The 25,113-nt window shown below is 44.3% G+C and overlaps 1 protein-coding gene across 1 annotated transcript; it reads right to left on the bottom strand.

Moving 5' to 3' along the window:
* Positions 1 to 850: 850 nt before the first annotated feature.
* Positions 851 to 25,113, bottom strand: Ppp2cb (protein phosphatase 2 catalytic subunit beta). The gene is made up of 7 exons (XM_028877189.2): positions 24,713 to 25,113; positions 9,886 to 10,095; positions 8,818 to 8,991; positions 6,200 to 6,289; positions 5,935 to 6,096; positions 3,803 to 3,921; positions 851 to 1,507 (listed from the first exon to the last, which is right to left on the bottom strand). The coding sequence occupies exons 1-7, from the start codon at positions 24,812 to 24,814 to the stop codon at positions 1,435 to 1,437; spliced, it is 930 nt and encodes a 309-aa protein (XP_028733022.1). The 5' UTR covers positions 24,815 to 25,113; the 3' UTR covers positions 851 to 1,434.

Here is a 25,113-nt window from a genome sequence, read left to right as displayed (position 1 = left end):
TTTTTTTTTTTTTTTTGTTTTTCAAGACAGGGTTTCTCTGTGTAGCTTTGAGCCTTTCCTGGAACTCACTCTGTAGCCCAGGCTGGCCTTGAACTCACAGTGATCCACCTGGCTCTGCCTCCCGAGTTCTGGGATTAAAGGCATGCGCCACCACCGCCCAGCCTGGTGTCTGTCTTATAATCACTCTAGAGTTGGTATTTATGACCTTGGAATAGTATCACTACTAAACTCAGATCAATTTATTCCTATTTCTAGGTCAAAGGAGACAACCCATCTTGGCCTTTAAAGTTTCTTGTTTAGTCTAGAGTTATTAAAGCAGACAATCCAAATTTTGTACTTAAAAATTATGAACACAAACCACTCAGTGAAATGTTTAGAAATGTAAAAATTGGCTTTTTAATGGTCTAAAAGTTATCAGCAAATATTTGACTTTGTTCTGCTTCTAAATGTAAACTATAAACGTGTGTGTGTGTGTGTGTGTGTGTTTATGCACGTGTGTGAGTGTGTGCGCGCGCGCGCGCATGCACACATAACCTGGAATTGAATCTAAGGCCTGGAGCACCCTACCAGAGTTAATCCCCAGCCCCTAAACTCACCATATAAATTCTGTCAGTATAGCTGCTTATTTTCATTACACACCAGAGATTTGTGACTTGGCAAGGTGCCCCACACCTAGTCCTAGCACTTGGGAGGTAGAGGCAGGAGAACCAAGGGGTCAGGGTCATCTAGACTATACCAGATCACCTCAAAAGCCAAAAGGAAATGAAAACCAACCAACCACAGTCTTAGGTATTTGTATCAAGTTTTAAAATGGCAATGCTTCCATTAAATACGTATCACAGTTAGAATATTCTTGTTTACATTGCAAAGTTTATTTTTTCAGTACACCAAACAGGATGCAAGCACTGTCAGGACAAATATACAGAAATATGCAGATCAACATCAAACACTAATTTAGATCAAATGAAAGGAAATCTCTTTAATGTTATGACAACATACTCCCAAGAATCTCTTCTTCAGTTAGTTATACATTTCAATAAAATAAAGGGTAATGAATTAGTGGAAGTCAGCTGTGAAATCATAAAAATAAAACTCCGACTCTATTAATCCATGCCAGTTAAACACTGTAACTAAATTTCCAAGCACAGAGGAGATGAAGCAGTCAGTGACCCCTTTTGCTTAACCAGCCAAGAAGAATGGTTCCTACAACACAGCAGGCAGACTGATCTAGAACACAGTGTAATAAGTTCAGTCTCAAAGTGTGCTAAACGCTCATCATTAGTATGGCACATTTGGTCCATGATGTAGTTTATAATGTCAAGACATATCACAATTTGTTACAGAAACACATAGATAACTTGTTTTTAAATATATATATATATTTTAAAAAGCCAGGTATACTTCCACATACAAAGAAAGGTCCTGGGGAGGAAGTTATAGGAAGTAGTCTGGGGTACGCCGGGTCACATGAGGCTCTCCACGACGAGGTGCTGGGTCAAACTGAAGACTAAATGACAAAGGAAATGAGTCAGCAAGTGAGCCAGGAAGACACTGAATAGACAAAGCCCTCCTTTTTGTCTCCTGCTACTACTGCCTTCCACGTGGCTGGAATGACCCTGAACACCTCACTACAGGTGATCAATCGCTTCACTGCACAGAGCTATGGGGAAAATTTAGACAACACGGTGGAAAAGCCTCGTGACACTATTATCATTTGAAGGGCCTTAGGATCCTCTTCATCATGTTAAACCGGGGTGAGTGTACCTGTCTTCAGGCACAGCAAGCTTCCTCTGTGAAGTTTGCTGACTTACTTTAAAGAACATTGAATTTTATCAAGTGCTTTTTCTGTCTGTTAAAACCACCGGTTATTTACTTTTTCTGGTTCATTTTCATATTCTGAACCAACTCTGTGGTCTTGAGATCAACCCCACTTGTATTTTTCTTCTCCAAGCAGTCCTGAAAGGATGTAACTAACCATAGGCAGACACACAGACTTCACAACTGTCAGGGGAGTATTTTACTTTCAATTTTTGTTGCTGTTGAGACAAGGTTTTATGTAGCCTAGAGTAGCCCCAAAGTCACAGTAAGGCCTGGTCTCCCTTCCTCTACCTCGTAAGTGCTAGGATCTTAGGCAAGCATGTGTTAGCATGCACAGCAAATGTTTTATTTATTTACATTTTTTTTTTTTTTTTTGGTTTTTTGAAATAAGGTGTCCTGTATCCCAGATTAGCCTTGAACCCTGAATACTGGTATTATAGATCTGCATCACCATGGCCAGTTTACATAGTGCTGGGCTTGAACCCAGGGCTTCATGTATGCTAGGTAAATAGGGACCTACGGGGCCCCATCCTCCAGTAGTACAAGTTTTATTACTTTAAACTTTTTTTCTCGAGACAGGGTGTTGCTGGAAGGCTTCTCTTCAGGTTCCCCAAGCCCCGCAGTCCCACAATCCACTTATAAAATAATCACTCAGACGCTTATATCACTTATAAACTGTATGGCCGTGGCAGGCTTCTTGCTAACTGTTCTTTTATCTTAAATTAACCCATTTTTATAAGTCTATACCTTGCCACGTGGCTGGTGGCTTACCAGAGTCTCTACATGCTGCTTGTCCTGGCGGTGGCTGCAGTGTCTCCCTCCTCAGCCTTCCGCTTTCCAGAATTCTCCTCTCTCCTTGTCCCACCTACTTCCTGCCTGGTCACTGGCCATCAGTGTTTTATTTATATAGAACAATATCCACAGCAACAGGGTTTCCCTGTGTAGCTCTGTGGCTTTCCTGGAACTCACTTTGTAGACCAGGCTGGCCTCGAACTCACAGAGATCTGCCTGCCTCTGCCTCCTGAGTGCTGGGATTAAAGGCGTGCGCCACCACCGCCCGGCTACTTTAAACTTTTTAAGATGTTTTAATTTTGTGCTATGAGTGCCAGTGCTCAAAGAGGGATCTTTTAGAACTGGAATTACAGATGGTTGTGAGCTGCCATGGAGATGCTGGGAATTAAACTTGCATCCTCTCAAGGGCAGCCTGTCCTCTTAACCACCAAACTATCTCCCCCATCCCCTGGAGTAGTTTCTGTTAGAGTAATGGGGGTGGGGGGTAAGGAGAGGAATGCAAGTCTCTAATAGTTATAATGGTCAGGTTTCTCTGTCTGGGTTCTTGTTAATTTGTTTTTCTGAGGGTATTTGTAGTCCTGGCTGTCCTGGAATTCACTACTTAGACCAGACTGGTCTAAAACTGCCTCCTGCGTGCTAGGATCAAATATGTGCACTACCATGCCTGGCTTAAGGTCTCTTAAGTTAAAAGGTTAAATGTTTTCCCATTACCTGTAAGCTCTTGGGAAAATGTCAATAACGTGTAAATCATATTTTTCTGGGCTGGGCATGTAGCTCAATGGCACAGCAATGAACTGGCATGTATGAGGCCGTGGTTGCATGTAGAGCACATCAAACGAAAACAATTCTCAAGTTAAATGTTTGGGGAAGAGGGTTTACACATTCCATGTTCTATCATCTCATAAACGGAACTCTCTAGTGTTTTTCATTCTGAAACGATTTTTATTCATGTGAGCATATGTGTATAGGACTCAGTGTATGTGCACACATGTACACGTATCTATAGAGAAGAGGGTGCTCGACCCCTTGGAGCTGGAGTTACAGGTATTTGTGGGACCTGACCTCCAGTCCTCATGACTTTAGCAAGTGCTCTGAGCCGCTGAGCCATCTCTCCAGCCCCCAACTCTGTTGTTCAATAGTTACTTTCCCCTCTAAAAGTGACGACATACAATGACAATGTAATGTTACTTACAAAGAATATTTTAAAGTGTCATCTAATTCCATGATAGCAGCCTGGTTTCCACAGCGGTAGCAGTAATTGGGTGCACTAAAAATGGTAACCACATTCCGATCATGGCACCAATTATAACCCTGCAACAGTAAGGAGGTCATTGTTTCATTACCAAGTTCAATCTTGACTCAGAGCTCAGAACCTAAGTACTTCCTTGGCTATGTAGTCAAGTTACTTCTATGATCTAACAGGTTATGCACCTGCTAAGAATACTGTACAACTCTTAGGTCCACGATTACTATTCTACTTCTCAGTAACCATGGAACTTTTCTTAACCTATACTTAGGATCATGGCTTAGGGCTACACTGAACTTCTCAGACCAAGATGGTAATCTTCCCATTTTCCCTCATAAACTCTGCCAAGTGCTATTTATTTATAGTGCGTGTGTGCGTGCATTTTTTTTTTTTTTTTTTGGGACAGGGTTTCTCTGTGTAGCTTTGCGCCTTTCCTGGAACTAACTCTGTAGCCCAGGCTGGCCTCGAACTCAGAGATCCGCCTGGCTCTGCCTCCCAAGTGCTGGGATTAAAGGCGTGCGCCACCACAGCCCGGCTTGGTTTTCTTTTGTTCTTTTTTGAGAAAGAATCTTGCTATTTAGGTTACAGTGGTCTCAAATTTACAATTGCCCTAGCCTCCCAAGTGCTGAGACAGGATAGAAAGTACCTGGCTTCCAAAGTTTGCTATATCCATCTTGAAGGTAGTATTAGGCAAACCGCACTTGAGTAAGCTCTCCTGGAGAGCTGAGCCAATGCTCATCAGCAATGACTTTGATAATCTCTAAAGGTCACCTACACCAGAACCTCTCACTCACCTAACAGGCTGTGTTTGGTAATTATCTATTTGGTTCACAACATACCATTTTCATCCTTTAATTTGTGATGTTAAGTATATTTTAGTTTTGTGTCAAATGATAACTGAAATTTGATTATCTTCTAATTTGGGAGTCTCTGACTTTTAGGAAAGCAAAAGTCTTAGTCATTACATTAAAAAAATATATCCAGTCACCATTGACATTTATGATTATACAATTATAATCAGGTTTAATGTCACTCCATGGACGTGTTCTTATTCACGCTCCTACACCACTCCTTGCCTGTTCTGGGCTGGTGAAGTTTGTTTCCACCCTCTTAAAGGCATTCCTTGCTGGTTTAGAGGGACTATGTTCTCTTTTATCTCTTTAGTAGTGACAATACAACGGGAGCTGCTTGCAACTAAGTGACCAGTCACTATGAGCAGCAGTGGGACAGTCTTCAACCTCCTGGATACAAAGCACTAAGGACACATCACTCTACAGTCTGCATCTCAAGCATGCATGGGATAACTCCATAACCATAAGGAACATTAGCTAAGTCTCTACTGAGGAGTCTCTCTCTGAAAGAGCAGATTGTGCCCTTAACTGCTGAACCACCAGCCCCTACCAAGGGGACTTTATTTAAGAGTGTCTCCTTATATATCCTAGGCTGGCCTGAAACTTATGACCCCCTGCTTTGGCCTCCTAAATATTGGGAATGCAAGCACCCAACATGCCCAGATTTAGAAAGCTATTTCTTATAAAACAAAACTTTGGTCATTTCAAAACATCAAGAGCACATAAAATCTGAACAATTACTTGTAACCTGGACTGTTATATACACTGCAAAAGTTAAACTTTGTTAGGTAGGAGTATACCAATGGAAACGTTCTGACTGAAATACTTAATACAATAGATAATGGCTTTAGCAAAATGTACCTGGAGATTTGGGGGTAAGGAGCATTTGTCAGGGCTGTTCAAACAGATGAGGAGAGAGTAAAGCGTGGGGGGAGAGGAGAAAGGAGGAGAGCAGATACATATGCTTAAGATACTTACACTTTAGGAATTTGAGCAAAGAATATAAAAAAAAAAACCATGGTACTATTTTCACAACTTTTATGTCTCAATTTAAAAACTGAATGATAACTTTGCTCTGGGAAGGTAGCAGCTTCCTTACTTCCAAAAGTAAATTCAGATTCCTCCTTCATTTGGTAATGATATATTTCCTACATCCCAAGTCATGAAGCCTTACTATAGATGCACACACCATGAGATTAAAGGTAATTCTGCAGGAAAAGTACATACTTCCATTACAAGCTGGTGAGCGCGAGACACCAGTGTGAGACCGTTGGCATGGTTAAATGTTTCGGAAATATCCTGTCCAAAGGTGTAGCCAGCACCACGTGGTGAAATACCCCATCCGCCACGGTCATCTGGATCTGACCATAAGAGATCACACATTGGGCCCTGGTCAAGGAGAACAGATATGCATTATGAATTATTAACAGTTATGCTTAGCCTTACCACATGTGATTATATTTTTTTGTTAAAACAAAACCGCCAAATTTACCTCATGTGGAACTTCTTGTAAACGATCCAGGGCTCTTATATGATCCAGTGTATCTATGGATGGAGAGAGGCCACCATGGAGGCAGAATATCTGTTTATAAATGGAGAAGAAATATATATATTTTTATAGCTGCTAAATTAATGAAGAGTAAGTAGTGGTTATAAATGTTAGCCCTGACAGCTCCCCTCCCAGCACCCTGCGCCTGCTGCCCAAAAAAACAGAAAAAACTGAAAAACTTGTTAACTGCAGTGCAAAGCAGAGTCAGATCACCACCAGCAGCAGCAGCCTCTACAGTACTGGGGTGCAGGGGCTTTCTTTGCTTCACTTGTGGTCCTGGGGGTGTGGGGGCCTTCTGCATGCTCTACCACTGAGCAGTGCAGCCGCCTCACCCCACAGGCGTTTTATTCAGTGCTGTTGATAAATATGATCTTCACCCTCCTCATCAGTCACTGTTTTCTGCCCAGTACTCCTGATGTATAAAACCGTGTTTCTATCAAACATCAGCATCCTACTGACTCCTGCCACTGATTACAATGGGTTTTTGGTTTTCCTGAGTACATTACCACATTGGCAGGTTATTTTCTATACAGTCTGTCATCTTCAATTACTTTTGATGTGTGTGTGTGTGTGTGATGTGTGTAGGGGCACATCTAATAGAGGGGAGGGACAACTTTGGGGAGTTTGTCTCTCCTTATGCTGTATTCACTCAGTCATCTCTCCTGCACACCCCTCTTCCTGTTTACTATATGCAGTATGCACACATATGCAGGTCTACATGTTAGTGGGTGCACACGTATGTGCAAGACCCAAGGTGGGTACTGCATGTCTTCCTTCCTCACTCTCCATTACTGGGGCAGGTACTTGAAGCCAGAGCCTGCTTATTTGGCTAGGCAGCTCGCTCTGGGAATGCCATCACTGGGAGAGAGGTCACAGGTGGGCACCGTGCCCTCCCTGGGTGCTGGGATCTGAGCTCCAGTCTACGTGCTTGCAAAACAAGTACTTTATCTGTCTATAAATTAAGAAGAAAATGTTTACCCACTGGGCCACCTCCCCAGTAGTCTGCAGTTCCTTTTACTATAGGCAGTGAACTGCTGGGACATAAACTGACAAGTGTGTTTAGAAACTTTTCTCAGGACTACCCTCTGAAAGCTGAATCAAAGAGAATAATGAAAATTTTAGTGAACAGTTTCTTATTTATTGATTGACAGGGTCATGCTATGTATGTAGCCCAGGCTGGCTTAGAATTCATCAATTCTGCCTGAAGCTCTTGGATGCTAGGGTTATAGGTCTACATGACTGTATCCAGCCCTCTCCCTAATGAAGTACAGTTAGTGTAAAATTAAAAAAAATCCATCATTATATATATAAATCCATCATATATATAAGAAAATATATCTCCTAAGCTTGTCACCCGCTTCCAGGACTCTGACTCTGTATAGCTATTTGTTTTTCTACTGGACTTCTGAGGTGTTCATGTCTTCCAGTGATACCACTTCATAAACGATGACCTGTCACATGGGGTGTGTGTGCTGGCAAAGACCGAGGAGTCTGGGGAATGCTGGCTGGTGTGAGAAATACATTAGGAGCTGTACCAATGTATATTCCAAATTTCAAAATCAGACACACTATCACTACTATTAACACTATCTTTCTAAAATAGTTTGTTCATTACTTAAAGGCTAATAAAGACTTGCTTGAAAAATTTAAATTTTAATTAAAATTTAACACCTTACAAATTTAGGCTTTCATTAAAGTTAGCAAGTATAGGCCAAGGATTATTTTAATTATTGCAGTATCCAAAATCACGGCTGGGAAAATGTAGATTGTTATCAAATTTATTCAAACCAGCAAGCCAAAGAGTATCTATTACACCTTCAAGGGCACTGGGCTCTTATCATTTAAAACTGCAGGGTCTTACTGTATGTTTTATATATGGATTTGAATCAACTCACCATGAAGCCTCTAAACACTGAAACAGGAAACCTGTATAATGTCTTACGTATGCCTCAATACGGTGGAAACAGAGTACCCTTTGATAAACAAGTTACACAATATGATACTTGTAGTCACAGTGGAAATACACAGGAATGAAGTTACTAATGAGAACTGGGAGACAGTGTAATATGGACACAATTTCCAAAAACATCTTGTGTTACTAATTCCTATATACACCCAAAGACAGGCATTTATTTACACTAGCCTAACACTGGCACATATCTTCTTTGGCCAGAAGACTTCCAGGCCAGGGAAAGCAGGGCTTGGTGTCCCAGCAACTTGGAGCCTAAGGCAAGAGAATTACACTATCAAGCTATGCTGGGCTCGGTGAGTCTGAGCCTGGGCAGCTTAGTGAGACCACCTCCAAAACACGCATATGCCCTCCCTACCCACCCCCAAAAACCAGACTAACCAAAGCACGGGGATGTGGCTCAGTGGCAGGGCACTTGCCTAGCATTCACCAGACACTGGGCCCCCAGGTTCAACCCTCAGCACCATTTTAAACAAACAAAAAGAGTCAGAAACTTAAACATAACTTGTAAGTACAGATCCCGAGTTCCCAATAGTAAATATTTCCCCACGTTTAACCTCCTTCTGTAAGACACAGTTATACACATACACACCTGTCCATCTACTAAAGCTGTAAGTGGAAGATAATCAAAAAGATCTGTAAAGTATTTCCAGACGTTGGCATTTCCATACTTTCGTAGACATTCATCGTAAAAGCCGTACACTTGGGTGATCTGCCGGCTTTCATGATTTCCTCGCAATATTGTAATGCGCTCTGGATAGCGCACCTGGAAGAAAGGAAAAGAAACTTGTGGTACGGTGCTGTCTCACAGTATTGTTAGTTCTAACCTCAAATTCACTTCTTTCAATAGTTCTTCTGTCTATCTGTAAACTAACTGTTAAATTTAAGGACATAAATGAAACAAATGGATTTTATGCTTAGACTGGGTCCCTACTATAGACACCCATCTCATTGTGAACATGTAAATTCTCTGAAATCCAAAACTCCCGGGCATTGGTTGAGTCTGGGCAGGAGGCACATGGAGGAAGTGGCTGGAGTAATCTTGTGTGGAACTTGATAAAGAAAGAAGTGCAAAGTCTAGAGCAATGAATAAAAATATTCTCTGTGGTGAGAAGATTTGCTATGATCTACAAGCAGGTAAATTAAGAGCAGACTACAGAGGAGAGCCACAGAGTTTAATGAGTTCGACTACTCTACTGATGAAGGAATTAACGAAGACTTTGGGAACAGAGCAACACAAGACAGAACACAGAGGAGCTAAAGGAGATTTCATCTGGCAGAACAAGCAGGCGGGGGAAAGGATCAGCTTCCCGGGGCTCAAGTGGGAAGCGCTGAGTGCAGGGCAGGGAGAACAGGAAGTCAAGAACAATGGACTTTTCATGGCATGAACAACAGACTCGCTTAATGATTCCACCTGAAGGGTAGTAAGTACTTAAATCAAATATAATTCCCGGAGTTCAGTTATGGATGACCCAAATGAGTTACACATTTATCTGAAGTGATGCTAGTTTAATGCACTGATTTTTATCTCTCTTTAAAAGATGTCAAGCCAACTATTATTTCAGTTGAACAGACCCGAAATTAAACAGAGGACACACGAAACACTAACATCCTTGCCTTTGGCCTACTTTGAAGCTACTCCTTTAATGCTTACTCATACCTTTAATGCTACAAGAAGAGTCACAGTCTCCACAGAATAATAACCTCTGTCTACGTAGTCACCCATGAATAGATAGTTTGTATCTGGTGATTTTCCACCAATTCTGAAGAGTTCCATAAGGTCATGGAATTGGCCATGCACATCTCCACAGACAGTAACAGGACAGCGAACCTCTTGTACATTTGATTCTTTTGTTAAAATTTCCTTAGCCTGTTGGAAAAGGAAAACCAACAATTAAAAAGATTCAGTTACACATTTAACAGCATTTCTTACTTACTGAAGAAAATCAGGAAAATCACTTGGAAGTATGCCTTATAAAAATAAAATAACCCAGCCGGGTAGTGGTGGGGCTCGCCTCTAATCCCAGCACTCGGGAGGCAGCGGCAGGCGGATCTCTGTGAGTTCGAGGCCAGCCTGGGCTACAGAGTGAGTTCCAGGACAGGCAGAGCTACACACCCCCACAAAGAGACCCCCCCACTCACGGCTACAACAGCAAAGACCGGCAATGACACGTCTACAAGGACGCCGCCGACTCGGACCCGACGTTGTGCTGGCAGGAATCAAAATTAAAGTGTCTCACTTACCATGCGACATTATTCTTTTGCTCAAAAGATTTTTACTTTTATTTATTTGTGTCTGGAAACCAGAAGAGGCATCAGATCCCTTGGAGCTGGAGTTACAGGTAGTTGTGAGGTGCCAGACACGAGCACTGGGAACTGAACTCGGGTCCTCTGGAGGTACAGCAGGGGTTAACAGGCAAAAAAGTACAAAGTACTCAAATGCACATTAAGTCATGAATTGATATAACATAGCATACCCAACCAGATTGAGAGCAATAACCAACCACAAAACAACAACAACAACAACAACAACGGGCTGGAGAGATGGCTCAGAGGTTAAGGGCAGTGGCTGTTCTTCCAGAGGTCCTGAGTTCAATTCCCAGCAACCACATGGTGGCTCACAACCATCTGTAATGAGATCTGTGCCCTCTTCTGGCGGGCAGGCACACATGCAGAAAGAACACTGTATATATAATAAATAAACCTTTAAAAAAAAGATTCATTATAAAAAAAAAACAAAAACAAAAAATTAACAACAAAAACAAAACCGCACTGGTATGTGCTATGATTTTGACAATACTATGCTTTAAGTCAAAGAAGCCAGAAACAAATGGTCATATGATGCATGACCACTTAACCTCATGTCCAGAAGAGACAGGTAGAAAGCAGACTAAGGCTCTTAAGCACTCAGGACAGTGGAGGATCAGACAGACTCAGAAACAAAGCTGAGGGTAACAAAAAGCTCCACTTTTGTGTGGGAGCCACATGTATGTGTTCTAGGCTAGCCAGGTCTAAACAGCCAGCTCTAGCCAGCCATACGTACGCAGTAAGACTTATCTCAAAAAGCCCTAAACCAGTCGGGCAGTGGTGATGCACACCTTTAATCCCATCACTCCAGAGGCAGATGCAGGTGGATCTCCTTGAGTTCGAGGCTAGCCTGGTCTACAAGGTGAGTTCCAGGACAGCCAGGGCAGTTACACAGAGAAACCCTGTCTCGAAAAACCAACAAGCCATTCCTAAAAAAACCCCAAACTAAACTAAACAAAAACCTGTGGTGATAGTGTCCCCCAATATATTGTGCACCTTAATGGGGTCAGAGAACAGAACAGCCGCTAGACAGACATAGAGGCCAGAAAATGGTGGCCCTCACACCTTTAATCCTAGCATTCCGGAGGCAGAGATCCACCTGGATCTCTGTGAGTTCAAAGCCACACTAGAAACAGCCAGGCATGGTGACACACGCCTTTAATCCCAGGAAGTGATGGCAGGAAGCAGAAAGGTATATAAGGCGAGAAAATCAGGAACTAGAGTCGGTTAAGCTTTCAGGCTTTTGAGAAGCTGTTCAGCTGAGATCCATTCGGATGAGGACACAGAGGCTTCCAGTCTGAGGAAACAGGATCAGCTGAGGAATTGGGGAGGTGAGGTTAGCTGTGGCTTGCTCTGCTTCTCTGATCTTCCAGCATTCACCCCAGTACCTGGCTCCAGGTTTGTTTTTATTAATAAGAACTTTTAAGATTCCTGCTACAAAAACATTTATTTCCATAACAAATATGTAACTCACTACTTGCTCAGATTCATTTTCCCAAGTTTCATGATGGCTTCTACTGACTTATGTTGCTGCTGCTGCTAGATAGAGTCACTACCGTCCTAATGACGTCATGGCCAACTTATACTACAGGGATGACAGTGTCAGAGCTGTTCTAACACGGTTAATGTGTGACTTATGTTCTGAAGTAATGCTGGTACAAAAATCAAACCTACTGTGTGACCAGATGTATAGAAAGTATAGCGCATGCAATTTCATATACACTGTGGCTGTAATATAAATAACTGTTCATGTGCTTTTTTGTTAGGTTATTCCTGTGGTACTTTAAAAAACTGTGTAAAACAGTATTCTGAATTCTGCCCACAGCAGCCTTGCATATCTGCATTTCTCATTCCTATGGTAAAACTGCCTAATGATGAACTTCTCAGAACATAACCTAAGCATTCAAGCAATGGGCGACTATAGTCCATGGTAATTTTTAGTTGACACAATGCTAGGATTTTTAAAGTCGAGTCTAATGCTTTCATGTTTTAAGTTCCTTTCGTGTGTGTGTGTGTGTGTGTGTGTGTGTGTGTGTGTGTTGTGTTGCTAAAGACCCAACCCAGAGTCTCACACACACTAAAAAGTACTCAATCTACCAATGAGCCACACCCCAGCCAATATTTCTTAGTATCTCATTAAGCTTGATTAGGGTTAATTTGTTACTGTTTAGGTCTAGTTCAATACTCGCAAACTCTCCTGGATCTTCCATCCAGAGATGACACCATTTCTCTTCCTCCATAATCTACTCAGCGTGTGCCCAACAGAGCACTCACTCAATGTGTTCCAGAGCAGCCTTGGTTTTAGTGAGGAGACCCTTTCCTTAGTTAAATCCTACCTCAAAACAATGACCCACGTGGTCCAGGCTGACCTAAACTTGATGGAGCTGGTTCTGCCTAACCTCCCCAAGTGTTCGGATTACCACCCCAGCTAGGAGACTTTGGAGGAGGGTTTTAGTAGCCTGCCTTTGCCAAAGAAGTGCTTTCCTTTTTAAAAGCATGTATTCCTATTCCTTTTGTCTGTGTGAGTGTATATGAACGTGTGTGCCTAGAGGCCTGCAGACATGGTCAGCTCCCGCAGAGCTAATGACAGGTGTCCGTGACTCTGAGCCTGTAGCATGGATGCCACAATCTGAACTAACTCTGGCTCTCACAATTGGGAGCAGCCATCCCTCCAGCCCCAGGAAGCTCTTTCAAGTTACAGTGTAAGTACTCACCTGGCCGTGACCCCCATTATCATCTACTGCCTTACTGATGTGATAAATACCAGTAATTTTCGGTTATTTTTGCATTCATAACATAAGTTCTATTTGTTCAAAGTTTTAAAATTCAGATTGGTTTTTTTCAGATGGGGGTCTCATGCAGCCAAAGTTAGCCTAAAAATTGCTATGTAACAGATGATCTTCCTGCCTCTACCTCCTAAATGCTTGGGTTATAAACATGTACCTCATGTTCTGTATTTATACAGTGTTGTAGACTGAACCCAGGGCTTTGTGCATGCTAGGCAAGCACTCTACCTACTGAGCTACACTGCCAGTTCTGTATGTTTTCAGGAGTAAAAGCCTGACTCTTGGGGTTTGATGTGCAGCTCACTGGTAAAACAAGCGCTTAACGTGATCATGGTCCAAAACATCCTTCAATCCTGGGATTTTCAGTCATAGAAAGAACCAACTCCTACTCCATTTAAACCTCTACTGCTTTGGGCTTTCTGTTGTATTTGACAAACTAACCACTAGTTAACACTACACTATTGGAAAAGGGAACTTCTCTTCTAGACACTTACGAAAATAAGCATAGTCTGTCCAGACAATGGAACACTAATTTTTTTTTTTAGATTTATTTATTCTGTATACAGTGTTCTGTCTGCACGTATCCCTGCAGGCCAGAGGAGGGCACCAGATCTCATTACAGATGGTTGTGAGTTGTGGTTGCTGGGAATTGAACTCAGGTCCTCTGGAAGAACAGTTAGTGCTCTTAACCGCTGAGCCATCTCTCCCTGGAACACTAATTTTTAATAATAATAATAATTTTTAATTCGTGTTTGATATATGAGTGAAAAAGTCAAGTCACAAAACCATGTGATCATCTGTGTAATAAAAAAAAAGCTTAAAAACAAAACAAAACCATTGGTAAATATGCTGCAAGGCGGCATCAGACCGGACGGGAACTAGAGTACTTTCTACAGCCAGAAAAAGCAGCCTGCCGTCAAACAAACTGCTGCTGCCCACCACAGACTGCAGTGCTCACAGCTAGTCGGGCAGACAAAGCCCAAGCACTGGTGCATGCTAAGCACAGGAAGCAGCCTAGCAGAGTGCAGTAAGAATGAGAAAAGTAATCAACAGAGGCCTTTGAAGAGCTACCCACTCCTGCGACCCAACTGTCAACTAGAACTAGACTAGGAAGTGATTAGTAAGATCACTGCCAGCTACATTCCAACTCACTTTTAGCAAAGGACGACCTCACACTCCTTTCTGAGCCCCTTCCTCCACTTGCCCAGGGCTGCCTGGCTCACAGGGTTCCATTTTCTCTAAAGACTATTAACTCCACACTTCTCTCTAGCAACTCAGTATCCTACAGCAGTGATCCACAGTATTGACTTAGGATGATCCTGACTGGAAAGACAAAACTGCAGTAAGACTAAAACTGGGAGCTCGAGCCATGCCTCGGCGGGCTGAAGCACTTGCCTCCAAGCCCGATGATGATTCGATCCCCTGATCACACAGTGGAAGGAAGGAGAGAGCTGACCTCTGAAAGTTGTCCCCACCTCTACGTGGCTGTCATGCTGCGGCATGCACCTTCCACCCAATCAATCAATGGAGGTTAACAGTTGAAAACCACTGTAAACCAAGTTACTGTACCCTCAGTCTGACCTAAGCCAGTTGGAGACACCCAACTGCTTCCCCTCTTGCTGGCCAAGGATCCAAAGAGCCCAGTTATTGAATATGCCAGACACGTGGTCTCCCACTGAGCCACATCCCTACCTCATCCTTTTATTTTGAAGTAGCTCTAAGCAGTGACAACTCTATTCCATCAGCAGTGATCTGTGTACAGTGCTCTAAATTTTTTAGGCTGATTCTGACTGGAGAGAGCTAGCCTCTTATTTCTGCAAGATTCTTTTCATTCAAATCTTCCAACAAAAGCTGCTGAGATGAGGCCAGGGGCTCCCCGGGAGCTGCGGACAGTGGAGCCGATTCTTTCCCTCTACTGGCCTGTGATTAGTTAGAAAGGAAGCAACAGCTCTCTTCCCAGGGCTAATGTATGCATGACCTAAGGTCTTCACACCTGCTGGATGAGGTATCCAGGGGCCTGCGTCTCTAAAGCATCAACTCCTGTCTTTCCCATGTATAAAGTAAAAACAACCGGTTTTGTTTTTTCTTCTTCCCCCAACTGAATTGCTCTGAGGGCTGATTCTTAGTTGTGTAATAAAATATGTTCTCATTACCACACTAATGAAAGTACTTGTGAGGGTTAGTGCACGTGCACACCGTTAACTGAGGGTTTATTCTAACTTAACAAGTCAGGTAGGCAGTCTTAGACTGATGCAGTTATTCAATCTAGTAAAAACACTGCAGAATTATAGTACAAACACCTGAGAATTATGCATGGACTCCTAACGTATGCACAAAAAGTCATCAGCAGTTCTAAGAATGTAATTCTCCAGTTTTTACTATGATGTAGCAACAGAAAGTTGATTATTTCTGGGACACAGATAAGACTAAATTTAAAGCTGTGGTTTAAGACCACAGTTGGGGCCAGGTGGTGGCGGCGGTGGCGGCGGCGGCGCACGCCTTTAATCCCAGCACTCGGGAAGCATAGTCAGGCGGATCTCTTGAGTTTGACGTCAGCCTGGGCTACAGAGCAAGCTCTAGGACAGCCAGCCAGTCAGACAAACCCTGTCTCCAAAAACCAAAAAGACCACAGTTGGTAGAGATATGACTTGGTAGCCAGAACTACTACTGCAAACACTCTATCCAATATGCCAGCCATTCACTGCCTTTTTCTACCATTTAAGAAATAGTCTTGGGTCTACCGCGTATTCAAGTCTGTCACACCCCCTCTGCCAACAGGTGGCCCACTGCCATAACATTACCGGAAGGCTATGATGCTTCCCCTCTACACATGAATGAGCTGCTACAGTGTACATCTCTAACTCTAGGCAAATTCACAGAAAGCAAAACGCGGAACAGGCAACCCCCCAAACAGTCTTATATGATGTTCTAACAGTCTACAGCAGCACTAAAGAGATGGATCAGTGGGGACCTGGGGTCACTTCCCAACACCTACATGGTGATTCACAACCATCTGTATCTCCAGTTCCAGGGGATCCAACGGCCTTTTGTGACCTCTACAGGGACTAAACACACATGTAGTACAGACATACATACAGGCACAACACTCACACGTAAAAATAAAACCAATCTAAAAAACAATTTAAAAAATCCCACAAGGCTGCTAATATGGTAGCACACACCTGCTTTGCCCAGCACCCAGGAGGCTGAAGCAGCAGGATCTGGAGCTCTCAGCCAGCCTTGGCTACACATCAAGACCAGCACAAGCGAAAACTTTGAAGTTAATGTTAGCACAGTGCCTCTCTTTCTTCACCATTAATAGGCTTAACTGCATGACTTAGCATTTCTTCTTTTGGGGGTTTGGTATTTATTAAAAGACAGGTTAGGTTCCAACTCATTATAGTTGAGAATAACCTTAAACTTCTGATCCTTCTGCCTCCAACATGAGGTGCTGGAGACTGAACCCGGGGCCAGGTGCATGCTGGGTAAACACTCTACCAATTCAGCTTTGGCCCAACCCTCCCCTCCTTTAAAACAAGGAAATTAACCCTTTGAGTTAAACATCATCAACTGTCTACATGCCAAGCAAGGGTAAGCTCTGAAGGCATACTAAGAATAAAATCATATACTCATTAAAAAGCAAGTTATGGCTATGTACACAGACCAAGATAAATGTAAAATGTTTTAGGATGTTAAACCTCTGGTCCTGCTTTAATGTAAACAAAATACCACAAATACTCCTCCATTCCATATGGACAGAGACCAAGACTTAAATTATCACATACAAATACATTTATAGCAAGGCATGGATGTACATGCCCACATTCTGCCTCCCAAGTGCTAGGTAGGACTAAAAGTGTGAACCACCATGTCCGGCTCACTGGGCACAATTTTAACACATGTATTTCCATATCCATGGTTAACATTAGGCCTTCAACAACATGGTTTGAATGTCGGTTACTAGGGAGGGCCAGTGGGTAACAGATGGGTAAAATTGGATGACCTGAGTTCTAGTCCTGGGACCCACACGGTTCTCCGACTCCCCCAAACACTTACTGTGGCACACATTCAAGTGCATACACACTATATAAGTACTCCCGTGTGTGTGTGTGTGTGTGTGTGTGTGTGTGTGTGTGTGTGTGTGTACAGTTACTACAGTATTTTTGGATGAGCCAGGTGAGTGTGGAAGCCAGAGATTGACATCAGGTGTTCTCTATGTTAGTTTCTCAGACAAGGACTCTCAGAACCCGGAGCCCTCCTATCAGGCTAGACTGGCTAGCCAGACAAGCCCCTAAGAGTCTATCTCCAGCTCCCCGTGTCTGGCTTTTTACATGGGTGTTGGGGGTCCAAACTCAGGTCCTCATGACAAGTACTTTGCCCACTGAACCATCTCCCAGTGCTATCAGCATTCTGTGAGCAATTCAAATACACATTTTTACTACGCGTCTGTCAATCATGTGACAAACCATGTTTTTATCATGATTAATGACAAAAGATGTCACTTCTTTAAAGCCTGTGAATGGTCAATGCACAACTGTTATCAAGTTCACAAACCACCACTGTGTTTTTCAAGTTCAGCTATGCTCACCACGTAGTCACCAGCACTGAAGTGTGCCTCAGGCAAATGTGAGCGCTGTTACATCACCAACATTCACTCTGCAACACGTGACCTGTCTCCCAGCAAATAAGACATTTCATAGAACTAGCTATTCAACAGCCAGCGAAGGCTGGGGAACCTCAAGCATAACGAATGGCCTAGGTGCGGAGTGCTAGAGCCCATGCAAAGCTAGACTTGCAGCGCATCACCTGAGAGCAGCAGGCTCCTACAGCAGGATGGGAGGTGGATTCCCCAAAGCTGCGGGGCCTAACCCGGTATAAACAAGGCTGAGTAAGGACTACACTTGGGATTGTACTGTGACCTCCACAAGCATGTGGCTTATGCACACCTGCCCACACTCACACACTTGAACATGCATACATACATAGAGACGTACATGCAAACACGCAGATTTCAAAAGTGAACAATGATGATACCGGGGGCGGGGGTAGAAAAATAAAAAGAAAAGTAGCTAGAAATAAAATTCAACTACTGGAATAGGTTACTGCCACTGGCGACTCTAAATGCACAGCTGGGAACTCAGCAACACGAATACCCTGACTGAGATCACTTAAAAAAGCAGATGCACCGTCAGGGATGACGAACGAATGTGGTTATGAGGATGAAGCCATCCCAGCTGCCACACTGAAGGACTGAAAGGCAGGCACCGTTCAAGAGTCCTCCTTCTCCCTCTTCCGCCCTCACTGCCTTCCTCTCTCTCCTCTCCCTTGGACAGGGAGCCTAAGCCAACGTTCAACTCTTGATCCTCAACCGTCCTGACTTTACCTCAAGTGCAGGGACCCCAGCCTCAGGCTATGTTTTTTTAAAAAAAAAAAAAAAGATTTGTTTACTTTATTTTACATGTATGAGTGCTTTGTGTCCCTACCTGGGGACTCTGACAGGCAAAGGCTAACAAAGTGACTTGAGGGCTCTGGGTGAGTGCAGGAAAGGAGGGTTCTTGTGGTGATATTTTGAACAAATCAAATTTGCCTGAAGATCAGAGGAGAGAACTAGCCACTAGATTAAACATAGAGGCCAGGCAGTGGTGGCACACACCTTTAATAATAGCATTCTGGAGGCAGGGTCTGGATGTCTGTGAGTTCAAGTCCACACTGGGCTACACAAGATTAACCCAGTCTAAAAGAGAAACAGAGCCAGACAGTGGTTAAACACACCTTTAATCCCAGCACTAGGAAGGTTGAGACAGGAAGTGATATGGCTGGGCAGTGAAAGGAATACAAGGCGGGAGGAGACAGGAACTCTCTCTCTCAGGCTGAGGAGTTGGTGAGGTAAGAGGTGGTGGCTGTGGCTGTGGCTGCTCTGCTTCTCTGATCTTTCAGCTTTCACCCTGACATCTGACTCTGGGTTTTTATTATAAGACCAATTAGGATTTGTGCAACAGGTTCTAAATACCAGGCCCTTTTGGACTCTGCCCTACATCTCTCTTCTATCTTGACTAGTCCTAATTTATATCTTTTCCAGTTACAGCAAAAAAAAATTATAATTGTGACTGTAACAACTTTTAGGGAGTTCTCAGAATCCTTCCTGTACATTACTGAATGTTACAGCTCGTATCAAAAGTGGAGAGTGCTAAGTAATTTTACTAAACTTAAAAAAAAAAAAAAAACTTGTGTGTGTGTGTGTGTGTGGGGGGGTATGTGCATGTGAATGTAGGTGCCTAGGAGGCCAGAAGAGGGCGTCAGAGCCTTCCTTTGGAACTACAGTTACAGTTAGCGGCTGCTGTGAGCCACCATATTTGGGTCTTACACACACACACACACACACACACACACACACACACAGCCCCTACATCCAAATAAATTTGTAGAATATTAAAAAAACAGGGATGAGAGATTATTATAAATTACAAAAGATACAAACCAAGTCCAACCTCAAGCTTTCCCTTCCTAGAAAGTAAGCAATCTATATTTACAGACCTCCTTCCTAGGGTTAGTATGACCACCAACACCAACAGACTTGAAAAGTAATGTTAGGGAAAGGTAACATTTGATCGCTAATAACAATACAAGAAAAAAAAGGGTGTTTTCATATAAGTTACTTGAAACAATTTTTTTCAAGATTTGTTACTTTATGTTTATGGGTGTTTTGCCTGCATGTCTATGCACCACATGTGTCTGGTACCCAGAAAAGGGCACTGGATCCCCTGGGACTGGAGCTACAGTTATAAGTTGACACGTGGGTTTTGGGAATAAACCCCGGTCTCTGCAAGAGCAGTCAGTGCTCTTAACCGTTGAGCCATCTCTCCAGCCCTCATTTAAGTTACTTTCAACTACCTAGACTAGGTTTATATTTCATTACACTTACTTAAGAATGTAAAAGAAAATCAATTCAAAACAACTAAAATTTCCTCAACAGAGAGGTGAATTTCTTGTGATTCTAACATCATTCTCTTTCTGGTATTTGGTTTCATTTACCAAGCCCATCAGACTGTCTCAATAATGGGCAATCAGTCTGTTGGATAGCTGGTACTACAAAACCAACCCAAAACAAACGACAAAAACTAAGGGAAGATTTAAACAAAGGTTACACGCTGCATATAAAACTATTCAATGAAAATAAATTTTATAATGTAAATATTGTTATCTACTTAGATATATTTTACACATCACAAAGAAAGTCAAGCAATCACCTGATTTTACAAAGTCCACTTTCTAGGCACTGGTCTGTGCTGGTCTCATGTGAATTTCTTCACCTGCCAGTTTAAGGACAGTGGCTTAGATGGGCTGGAAAATGCTGATCTGCTCAGTCAGCACACTGGAGCTTAACTTCATAGTCCGTGGTGACCATGCCATTCTTTGGTACAGTCAGAAACATTTTCTACATCCCTGCAGTTCAGACCCTGTTCAAATAAAACTTTGAACTAAATTTACCACAGGGCACAGTGTCTCACACTGTCCTCTCTGTGCTCAGGGAGGCAGAAGCAGGTGGAGTCCTCAAAGTCTGAGGTCAACCACAGCAAGTTTCAGGCCAGCCAGAGCTACGTAGAGAGACCCTGACCCCAGGAAAAAACCGAAGTAAAATGAACATACCAGTTACGTCTTTCTGTTTGTCTTTTTTGTTTCTTGAGACGGTTTCACTATGTAGCCACTCAGGGGTTTTAGCACTTAAAACCACCTTGGTTTTATTGGTTGGGAGGCAGGGTTGGTTTCATGTAGCCTGGCTGTCTCGGAACTCATTACAGAGACCAAGCTGACCTCTGCCTCCAGAGTGCTGGAATTAAAGGTGTGAGCACCACACCCAGTTAAAACCACTTTTATTTTTGTTTAGAGTTGTATGCAGAGTAACCAATCATCTCAATTCACATAGTCTATGTCCACGAGGATCTAACCTTTGGTGACACAATTCGGCTTCACAAGTCAAGTGTATGCTCTTTCCCATTGTCGACTTAAATCTTCAATGTCTGCTTATGTCAAGGCTTTGAAGCCAAGCCATGAAACAGAACATCAATTCAATAGAGAATTTACATGGACTTCTTATGGTTTGGGTTGTGAGCCCAGCCTTTAACGGCGGGGCCACTTCTCCAGCCCCACTGAACTTCCACGTATTTCTACACTCGCCTCAGGTTTTCTGATGAAGGATTTTAACACAGGAAGCAGCCCCCCCCCCCACTATCATCCCAAACATTCTTCAGTTATAAAATAAAGCTTAACGGGTCAAAAATATTTTTTTTCCTCTTCCCAAGACGAGAGTTAAATATAGTTCTAGTCACAGAACGTTCTGGACAGAGCAGAGCAGCTGCCCGGCACGCCATCTTTAAAAGTGCTGTGCACACTGCCGTCCAGAAGCAGTATGTGTGTCCACAGCAGAGTCCAGTTAGCGTCACAGCCTGGACTGCTACCCTAGGTGAGCACGGCGACTCTGTCGTCTCAGAGACACAGCGGCAGAAATGAACTTCAGGGGCAGACGTGTGTCTTCTGTGCCCCCCCCACTGGCCACTATGAGGAGTCTTAGCACCACCTTCCCAGTACAGGCCTCTACGGGCTTTACAGGACCACTCTGATCTCGACTTCAGCTGCTTCAGTTTCAGACAAGCTGAATTTGGACAGGAATTTAATTTCTAGGGGAAAACAGCTTACAATGTCACTTTCTACAAAACATCTAAAATGCACATCATTAAAATACTTGATGGGCTAAGCATGGTGGTGCACACCTTTATTCCCAGCACCCAGGAGGCAGGGGCAGGCAGAGTTTGAGGTCAGCCGGATCTACGTAAGAGTCCCAGGGCAGCAGGACTACATACTGAGACCCGCTCTTTATAAAAACTTACTAACTTTTAATCCGAGAAATTGCTCAGCAGGTAAAGGTGTGTGATGCCCAAACCCAAGACTCCAATTTGATCCCCAGAACTCATATAAAGTGTAAGGAGAGGCCCTTCTCTACAAAGTTGTTCCCTGACAACCCCCATCCCGCCTTGGGCACTCACAAACACATCATGCATACACACATACAGGAAAAGGAAATTAAAAACGACAAGCCTAAAAAACTAGCCCGAGAAATTAAACACAGGTGATCTGTATAATGTTTGACTTCTGCTACATCCTTCCTACATTATGGCATTCTTGCTCTGGAAGGGTAGAGTATTCACGAGACCAACTGGGAAGTAAAGCCGCTTAGTTTACAACATTGCTGTAAACCCCGCTAATTTGTGTGCTGAAGATAAAGAGAAACACACCAAGTTTTGGTTAGGGCCACTAGACACAAAATCTCCTTTGAAGTCCAATCACCAGACGCCTCATTAACATATATTATCACATCTTTCCCAAAGCCAGGGGAGCGACATCTGAAAGGAGATGGGAAACTTAGGCATCCTCTCCCACTCTCTTGGCGTTCCCTGAGCGCTCTCTTCCTGTCAGGACTGTCTGAGGAGCCTCTTGATAGCTTCCATCCACAAGATTGTTAAGTGTCATCCCTGCCTCAGATAAGGCATGAGAAGTTCAGGAACCGGAAGCCAGCAAGCTGTGGAGCAGAGCTGAATTCTGATAGGCTGAACTTAAAAACGGGATGGCCAGATGGCTCAGCAGCTAAGAACCTGGACTGTTCTTACAGAGGACCAGAATTCGGTGAGTTCCCAGGACACCATCAGGCAGCTCATCACCAGCCAGTTCCAGGGGTTTGACGCCTCTGGCTTCCTCAGGCATCACCACTTAGCACACAGACATATAATTAAAAATTAAATATTTAAACCTATTACAAAATGGGAACTGGGAACTAACACACACACACACCGCAGAGATGCTGCAGGAGGGCTCTGAAGTCAACTATTTTTCCCACCAGCAACTCCATCTGTGGGTCAGAGGACCAAGTGATGGGTGACACTCTGTGAATGAGCGCAGATATGCAAAGGAAACCCCACGGATGGGGCTACGAACTGGTAATCCAGTTTATTGAGACGCCGAAGTTAAAAAAGAAAAAAAAAATCTTTTTTAACAGATCCAGAAAGCTTCCTGAAAATTTAAGACTCAAGCGTGATACTTCCCGGCAGCGGGACAACCTTCTGCAAGGACGTACCCTAAAATTATCAGAACGTCATAGGCACACACTGGACTGACTCAGCCGGCTCTTGGTTTGCACCTCCAGTTTTGGATGTCTCGATTACAAAAAGGCCGACTGACTCAGCCAATTTCCAAACTGGACAGTTCAGTGATGCTCGAGCTTGAGAGAGATCATCTAAAGGGTTAATTTTGAGGACGTAGGAAATTACAGGTTATCACACAAGAAAAATAAAATTTCACTGAGGCTAGAGGCAAACAGTTTCACTGGCGGAAACACCATTTTCTTCACAGTTGTATTTGAAGAAAGAAAGTCTCTTGTGCTAAGTAGTTATTCAATATAGAAAGGCCTTGGACAACACCGAACTCCTGAAAAACACACCATGGGCTATTACACCCCACCCTTAAGAGGAGAGTGCTTACAAGACAGACAGACAGACAAAATCCTTTGGCAGTATCCCGGCTTCTAAGAAAAATATAGATTACAGCTTGAAATAACTAACTCCTTTACTCTTTCGTGGGACTTTTTAACAGGAAAATACAGGGAAGGAATTTAGTCCGTAATATAAAGGGGGAATGAAAAAATAAGACTTTAAAAATCCCAGCGGTTAATACATCAATGGATGCGGATTTCTGAAAGGTAAGAAAACACGATCAAGAACTACCAAATCAATCGATCACCTGCACGCTACCGGGGATTGGGAGGGGAGGGGGAGGCGGGCACAGGCGGTAAAAATGGAAGTAACTTTCTGTCACGGGGCGCCTTATAAACAGGACACCTCCCAGTTATCTTGGTGCCAGGAAACCCGGTTTCCAAACTCAACACCTGCCGCCTTCTTCCTGAAAAAGAAACCATCCCTCTCCCAAGAGCCGCTCAGCACCCAGACCAGCCACCGCCACCACCGCCACCACCGCCACCACCACCTGCCTCCACCCAAGCCGGCCGGGGCTGGATTCAGGTCCGCCTGCCATCACGCCCCCTAGCCTGCAAACAAAAGCTTTCGTGCACCCCGTGGTGTGCGACGGAGCCCCCCGCCAACCTCCCACCCCCCCGTTCACCCGCGAACAATCCCACGCTAACCAAGTCTCCGTGTTAACGACTTTCAGGAGAGTTGTCCGTGGATTTGGGGGGCGGAGGGGGGATCTGCAGATGCCTGCTCTCCGGGGGGAGGGGTGGTCCCCGCACCCGCTCCCCCCCGTCCAGGCGCCCTGGGGGGGGGGCTCCGTCTCCTCCTCCTCCTCCGCCTCCTCCTCCTCCTCCGCCGCCGCCGCCGCGGGGCCGCCTACCTTCTCGCACAGCGTCCGCACTTGGTTCTCGTTCAGCTGCTTACACTCGTTCAGCTGCTCCACCCACTGGTCCAGCTCCTTGGTGAACGCCTTGTCGTCCATGGCGGCGTGCCGAGCGTCCCCGCCGCCGCCTCCCCCGCCGCCGGCCCCCGGCGGGACCACCGAGCCGCCGCGGAGCGCGCAGCCCGCGCCCCGCCCAAGCCCAGCGGGCAGCTGCGGGCCGCGGCCTCCTCCGGGAGCTCCCGCCCCGCCCGCCCGGCCCGGGCCACGCGCCCCGGGGCGCGGCGGAGGGCTCTCGGCTCGGAGCGCGGAGCGCGGCGCGGCTCGGGGGAGGCTCCGGCCCGACGGCACCCGCCCGCTGCCCGCAGGCCTCTCCGCGCTCTGGCCCGGGCTCTCTCGCT

The sequence above is a fragment of the Peromyscus leucopus genome, chromosome 17, assembly GCF_004664715.2.
Source record: "Peromyscus leucopus breed LL Stock chromosome 17, UCI_PerLeu_2.1, whole genome shotgun sequence".
Classification (NCBI taxonomy): Eukaryota; Metazoa; Chordata; class Mammalia; order Rodentia; family Cricetidae; genus Peromyscus; species Peromyscus leucopus.
Note: the sequence above shows the minus strand (reverse complement) of the source record. Positions and strands in the feature narration are given on the sequence as shown.